Source organism: Erinaceus europaeus, chromosome 3 (assembly GCF_950295315.1).
Source record: "Erinaceus europaeus chromosome 3, mEriEur2.1, whole genome shotgun sequence".
NCBI lineage: Eukaryota > Metazoa > Chordata > Mammalia > Eulipotyphla > Erinaceidae > Erinaceus > Erinaceus europaeus.
Genome location: NC_080164.1, coordinates 29942853 through 29950257, shown reverse-complemented (window position 1 = coordinate 29950257; position 7405 = coordinate 29942853). Strand labels below are relative to the sequence as shown.

Below are 7405 nucleotides of genomic sequence, written 5' to 3'. Positions count from 1 at the left end.
AAATCTTTTAGAAAGCCATTTGAGGGCTGGGGAGATAGCACAGTGGTTATGCCTGAGGCACCAAAGGTCCCAGGTTCAGTCCTCAGCACCATCAGCCAGAGCTGAGCAGGGCTCTGGGAAGTAAAGAAAGCCATTTGCAAGCAGGTGAGATTATGAGCAGTGTTCTGATCTCACGTCTCCTAACAAAGAATCACATCAAAGGCAGGGCTCCTCAAGGGCTCTGGAAATCTGGAGGGAGCTCAGTGTGGGAACACACTCTCCCTTGGGAGGTCCTGGGCTCAACCCCTGCTTCTGCCTGCACCGGCTCCCCAGCCCTGGTGCCATCACATGTCACAGAAGTAGTGCTATGGTAAGCCAACCCATTTCTCTCATAAGTCTTCAATAATAAAACAAATAAATAAGTGAGATCACTCTTAACACAGACAGGTGTGAGGCTAGACCCACACTCTGGTTCTGCAAACCAACACCCAGAAGAAGCCTGGGTGGGTGGTCAGGAGGCAACACAGTGGATAAAGCATTGGATTCTCAACCATGAGGTCCTGAGTTCGATCCCTGGCAGCACATGTACCAGAGTGATGTCTGGTTCTTTCTCTTCTCCTACCTTCCTTTCTCATGAGTAAATAAATAAATTCTTTAAAAGAAGAAGCAGCAGCAGCAGCAGCAGCCTGGGTGGGGGAGACAGCATAGTGGTGATACAAAAATACTCATGCCCGAGGCTCCAAAATCCCAGGTTCAATCCCCAGCATCACCAGAGCTGAGCAGGGTTCCTTGAGTCTGCTCCTGCCCTGGACCCCACAGTCCTCTGCAGCCTGGACACCCTGTCCTTGCATCTGTCTATCCTAATGTCGGCAGATACCAAAGGTGGGCAAGCTGAGCCCAGGAGAGCAGAATCTTGCTAGGGTCTAACCAGAGGCTCAAGGACATAGTTAACAACCCCATAGAGCACCTCAGGACCCACCCTAAATACAATGTACCCTGGACCAAGCTGATGACTGGCACATACAGAGCACACAGCTTATCACATGCCCGGGAGTGACCCCCTAAGAGAGTGATGCCCTGGCTGGCTTGAGTCATGTTTCCTGCTCAGCCTACTCAGCACCCAGTGCATAGACCCCTGGGGAGCCAGCAGCAGTCAGTGCCCATGCAAAGCACAGCTAGGACTGTGTCCCAGGACACCCTCACTCTTCCTCAACGGCCACCTTCCCTGGTGGCCCAGCAGAAGTGGTGGCCAGAGCATAGGACTTGCATGCACGAGGTCCCCAAGTTTGACCCCCGGAACCACACAGGCCAGAGAGATGCTCTGTTCCTCTCCTTTTCTCTCCCCTTCTCTCACTCATAAATAAATGAATGCTCTGTGTAAAAGATTATCTTTGCAGCCTGGGAGGTGGCCACGTGAACAGAGAAGTGAATTCTCAAGTATGAGGTCCAGAGTTCGAGCCCTGGCATGACATGAACCAGCCTTTCTCCCTGTCCCATCTCTCATTAGTAAATAAAGTTTTAGGGGGTAGAGCGCACGTGGTGCGAAGTGCAAGGACCTGCATAAGAATCCCGGTTCTAGTCCTTGGCTCCCCACCTGCAGGGGAGTCGCTTCACAAGCAGTGAAGCAGGTCTGCAGGTGTCTATCTCTCTCTCCCGCTCTCTGTCTTCCCCTCCCCTCTTCATTTCTCTCTGTCCTATCCAATGACAACAATAATAACCACAACAACAATAAGACAATAAGGGCAACAAAAGGAAAAATAAATAATAATAATAATAAAATAAAACAAAAAATAAAGTTTTAGTGGTCTGGGAGGTAGCACAGTAGATAAAGCATTGGACTCTTAAGCATGAGGTCCTGAGTTCAATCCCCGCAGCACATGTACCAGAGTGATGTCTGGTTCTTCCTCTCTCTCCTCCTTTCTCATTAATAAATAAAATATTTGGAAAAAAATGTAAATAAAGTTTTAGAGAATTTTTAAAAGGATCAGCAGAAGAGCTCACTTAGTGTGCTGACCTGCCATGGGTATAACCCAGGTCCAAGGCCAGCCCTCAGCCCATTAAAGGAGCGCCTGTACTGTGTTTTCTCTCCCTCACTATCTCAATCTTTCTCTCTGAAGAAAAAAAAACATCTCTATTGTATCTGAGTACTAAACAGGAGAGAAAAAAAAAACAACTAAGATTGATAACACTGACCTCTGTTCACCAACTGATATTTAGTTATGTACTTAGAGGCTCTCAAACTTTTTTTTTTTGGGGGGGTGCTGACACAGAAACCTATTGTGGTGGCAGTCCAAGAGGTTGCACAGTAGTCGAAGTGCTGAACTTTCGAGCGTGAGGTTCCAAGTCTGATCCTTGGCATCGCGTGTGCCAGAGTGATGTTGTAGTTCTCTCTCTTTTCTCTGTGGTTAATACATAAGGAGAATCAGCTTTAAAGCCCTATTATGAAATTTGAAGGAAGAAAATACTATAGCCCAGTTTTCAAAGGGAACCAATAACATCTGAACTAGGAGTCTTTCTTTATGAATAATGGCCGGGAGAGAGAACCAGAGCATCCTTCTGGCTCTGTGATGCTGGGAATGAAACTCCTAACCCCATACTTCAGAATCTATAGTGTTTTTACCCAATGTACCACTTCCTGGGTCACACAAATGGAATTTTTTACAAGTAAAAGATCCAAAGTGACAACTCAAGTCTGTTAGAGGCTCCTGGAGTTCCAAGTTCAATCCTGGGCACCACTTTATGCCAGGCAAGCAATGTTCGTCTTCCCCCATCTTTAAAAATGAATGAATATCCTGGAAGGGGGAAGTTACATGAGTGATGAAGCAGGTCTGCAAGCAAATGTCTATCTTTCTCTCTATCCTCTTAATTTCTGTCTGTCCTATCTAATAAAAAAAGGAAAGGAAAGGAAAGAAAAAAAGGGGGGGTCAGGCAGCAGTGCAGCGGGTTAAGCGCACATGGCACGAAGCACAAAGACTGGTGTAAGGATCCTGGCTTGAACCCTGGCTCCTCATCTCGGGGGGGGGGGTCGCTTCACAAGTGGTAAAGCAGGTCTGCAGGTGTCTATCTTTCTCTCCCCGTCTTCTCCTCCTCTCTCGATTTCTGTCTTATCCAACAACATCATCAATGGCAACAATAACAATGACAACAAAATAGGAAAAAATTGCCTCCAGGAGCAGTGGATTTGTAGTGCAAGCACCAAGCCCCAGCAATAACCTTGGATGCAATATACATAAACATATACATATACACATACATATACACAGGTACCACCTAATAATAGTAAGACAGGAATATCTCAAGTTGATGAGTAAACAAAAGGGCTGATGGTTATCAGCATAACAGGAAAAAAAAGGGGGGGAGGAATGGCCACTAGGAGTGGTGGATTCATAGTACTGGCACTGAGCCCCAGCAATAATCCTGGTGGCAATAAAATAAATAAATGAGGGAGTCGGGCGGTAGCGCAGCAGGTTAAGCGCATGTAGTGCTAAGTGCAAGGGCCGGCATAAGGATCACAGTTCGAGCCCCCGGCTCGCCCCCTGCAGGAGAGTCACTTCACAGGCGGTGAAGCAGGTCTGCAGGTGTAAATAAATAAATAAATAAATAAATAAATAAATAAATGAAAGAGCTAGGTGGTGGCACACCTAGTAGAGCACACACATCACCATGCATAAGGACCCAGGTTCAAGCCACTGGTCCCCACATGCAGAGAGACTTCACGAGTGAAGCAGTGCTGCAGGTCTCTCTCTCTCTCTCTCTCCCTCCCCCCCGCCTCTCTCTCTCCCTTTCTACCCCCTCTTTCCCTCTCAATTTTTCTCTGTATCCAAAATAAATATCAGTAAATTAAAAAATGAGTGAATAAAATGTTCACAGAGGGCCAGGAGGATATGTTACAATGTGCAAAGACCTGGGTTCAAGCCCGCAGTCCCCACCTTGGGGGAAAGCTTCATAAGTGGTGAAGCAGGTTTGCAGGTGTCTCTGTGTCTATCACCCCCTCCCTTCTCAATTTCTCTCTGGCCTATGCAATAAAAATGAAAAATGGCCACCAGGAGCAGTGGATTCATAATACTAGCACCAAACCCCAGCAATAACCTTGGAAGCAAAAAAAAAAAAAAAGTTAGGGGGAGTCGGGCTGTAGCGCAGCGGGTTAAGCACAGATGGCGCAAAGCACAAGGACCGGCATAAGGATCCCGGTTCGAACCCCGGCTCCCCACCTGCAGGGGAGTCGCTTCACAGGCAGTGAAGCAGGTCTGCAGGTGTCTGTCTTTCTCTCCTCCTCCCTGTCTTCCCCTCCTCTCTCCATTTCTCTCTGTCCTATCCAACAATGACAACAACAATAAAACAACAAGGGCAACAAAAGGGAATAAATAAATAAAATAAATATTAAAAAAAAAAGTTAGGGACCAGCCTACAACAGTAAGAATATCTGAGGAATTCTGCCTCAAAACCCCATTCAAAGTGGCTGACAGTCTATGAAGTAGGTCAAGTCCCTGCCCCTCTGGCTTATCACAGAGACTGAGTGTTCTCCAAGCCTTGATCCGGGTTCTCCCTGGTCTGTCGGCTGCTGTTCCACCCACTCAGGGCCCCAATGGATCTTATCTGGGCCTCAATGGCCTCCTCCCTCCACAGCCACCTCCTCCCTTCTGTGGGCCCGGCCTCAACACTGTCTCCAACAAGGCTGTCCCTCTCTGCCTGCTCACTGCTCTGGGCTCCCTGAGGACAGGGCGCTAGGAAGCCAGAGGCTAGGCGATGGCTGTCTCCCCGGCAGAGAGCTGGCACATAATAAGTGCTCAGTAAAGCTGGCTTTGCACTCGATTCCAGGAGGTCCTGGGCTCATTCACCATCCTTTCCAGCTGTGGGTAGTGGGTGCCTGGAGTGAATGAGCCTGGGGAGGGGTGTGCATGGGTGCAGCCCCGGGCTTGTAGGAGGTCAGCCCAAGTCCCATGCAGGATGCCATTTCTAGAACCTGTTGACACAAGACCCTTGAATTCCTGAGTGAGCTTGGCTACAGTGCCTGGCAGGTAGTGAGGCTGAAGGGTGTGAAAGATGATAAAGCAAGAAATGGGCAAACAGCAGAGGCTGGAGCAGGTGTGGGACCTAGAACCCTGAGCTCAGAGGGTCTGGGGAGCCTCTAGGTCCCCAGCCAGGCTGGCCTAGGCCTCACCCTTCCAAGGCCATGCTAAGAATAGCAGAAGTTCCCTGCACACTGTCCCACAGCGTCCCTTCCACCCTGGAGAGAGCAGTAGGAAGAAACCCAGTAACTAAGTAAGGCTGAAGGTGACAACTGGCACAGAAAAAGCAGCTCAGACCACTCTGAGCAGGCGTTCCGGGACGCTGCAGGGGAGAACTCTGAGTGCCCAGTCTGAGTGGGAGAAGGCTGCTCCTAGGCCGATGTTTCCTCCTCCATCCTGACTGAATCTCTCCGGGAACATGGAAGTAGCTCATCTGGCAGAGCACAGGACCTGCCTGCTCAACACTGCAGGTTCGATCCTGGAAGCTGTGTGTGCCAGAGTAGTGCTCTGGCTTCTCTTCTCTGAATGAAATGAGAAGAAAATTCTCATGTGAAGTAAACCATGGCCAGGGCCAAAAAGGCAGCTCAGTCCCCCTTCCAAACCAAGATGCATGACGGAGACTACAATCTCTGGCCCTTCTTTCTCCTCCCATGATAAACATGCAGATGAGAGGGGCCACCGCCGCTCAGAGCTGCCACCTTACTCAGCCTCCATGACCAGCAGGATGTCCCTGCAGCTCCACTCAGCCCTCTGAGTCGAGGTCACTCTTGGGCAGATGGGAGCTTCCAGGCTTCCTGGGGCACAAAGCCAGATGGGTCCCTGAGATGTGAGGCTCCCGGCCAGTGGCACACACTGCCTGGTTAGGAGTTCGAGGAGCAGCTCCCGCAGATGCTCATCTCTTCAGTCACTGGACTAGGACAGAAACCCCCATGACCAGGAACAGAACTGGGAGACTCGTCAGGCTGTGCTGCAAGCCTCCTGAGGACCTAGTCTGCAGGTCTGGAGTACCTGTCAGGGTACTGCCCAAGAGGCAGCTCACTGGGGAGGTGCCTGCCTAGCAGTGTGCCTACGTGGCCCAGTCTCCAACATGAGGACCACTTGCGAAGTGCTAGGGCCCAGGGTAGCTCCAGCGTGTGCAGGTCGAGAGAGGAGAGGGGCCAGAGCACCACTCAGTTCTGGCTAATGGCAGTGCTGGGGAATGAAACCGAGGCCTTGGGGCTAAGGCCTGCAGGCTGGTTGGTGCTGAGAGGCTGAGCCAGCTGCCTGCCTGCAAGGCCAGCATTCCATGAGTCTGGGTCCAAGGCCTCCCCAGGAAGAGTCAGCTAGCCCAGCCTGATGCAGGTGGCCCTTACCTTGTTAAGCTCCTCGATCCTGCGGATGAGGTAGGGGTTGCTGGAGGAGTTCTCGAAGTAGACATAGTCTATGGTAGGAAGGGGAGCGGGGGAGAGGTCAGCAGCCCCGCCCAGGCCGACCCCCCATCCCTCTGCCTGGTGTGGGGTCGGCAAGGTCCCCCACCCGCACCTGTTCGAATAATGCGGAGGAGACCCTTTCCCACTGCCCCAGCCAGCACGTGTCTCTAGGACTCACCCCTCCCACACTGAGCCTCTGCCACTCAGACCCAGCACTCCATCACCCCCGCAGGTGAGCCCAGGTGAGCCCAGGTAAGGCAGGTGAGGCAGGTTCGGGGCGGGGCCTTGCCAGCTCCCCCAGCTACCCCCAGCCTAGGCCTCGCCCATGCCGGGGGTCTGGCGAGAGGGTGCGCACCCCTCAGCCCACCCTGTTCCCGCCAGGTGCCCCCGGGGAGATTAGGCAGGTGGGCGCCCTTCCCGCACCCGGAAAGTTTGCCACCGCCCCGGCCCGCCCCACGCCGCCCCCGGCCGCGACCGGCCTGCGGGGCTGGAATCGGGGTGCAGGCCCACCAGCCCCCCCGCCCCCCACTGCAGCCGCGATTGGGCCCCCACGGGCTGGGCCGAGGCAGAACCCACCGGGCCGCGGGGAGGGGCTCGGGTCCCAGCCAGCCTTGGGGCGCGGAACGGGAGGGGTCCCCGCCAGACCCCTACTTGGACTTCGGCCCGGACCCCAGCCCGTACCCCCTCCCCCGACCCGGCCGGGCGCCTACCTCCGACCCGGTACATGTTGGCCGCCATGTCCGCCCGCCGGCCCCGCCCGCCGCCGCCGCCGGGGGAGGGGACAGGGGAGGGGACAGGGAAGGGGCGGGAGGGGACAGGGGAGGGGACAGGGGAGGGGGAGGGGAAGACAGACCCCGGACCTGGGGTGGAAAAGGGGCAAGGTGGGAGAGAGGGGGAGGGGACATGTTGGGGGGGACAGGTGTCCCCCACAGTGCAGGACTGGGGGGTGGGGCTTGGCAACCTTGCTGGAAGGGGCCTCCGGGGAGTCCTTGCTGAGAGAGGGGTTGG

General features: G+C 53.3%; 1 protein-coding gene across 4 annotated transcripts in view; it reads right to left on the bottom strand.

The window, feature by feature from the left end:
- MTA3 (metastasis associated 1 family member 3) overlaps positions 1 to 7174 on the bottom strand; it is an 88052-nt gene extending 80878 nt beyond the window's left edge. For 3 of the 4 annotated variants that reach the window (XM_007537255.3, XM_060186939.1, XM_007537254.3), the window contains exons 1-2: positions 7108 to 7154; positions 6341 to 6408 (exon numbers count right to left, since the gene is read on the bottom strand). In XM_007537255.3, the coding sequence (XP_007537317.2) occupies positions 6341 to 6408; positions 7108 to 7135 (96 nt within the window). In that variant the 5' untranslated portion in view covers positions 7136 to 7154. Of the gene's footprint in view, positions 1 to 6340; positions 6409 to 7107 lie in introns of all 4 variants that reach the window. The other variant, XM_060186938.1, reaches the window with a different exon arrangement.
- Positions 7175 to 7405: the final 231 nt, after the last annotated feature.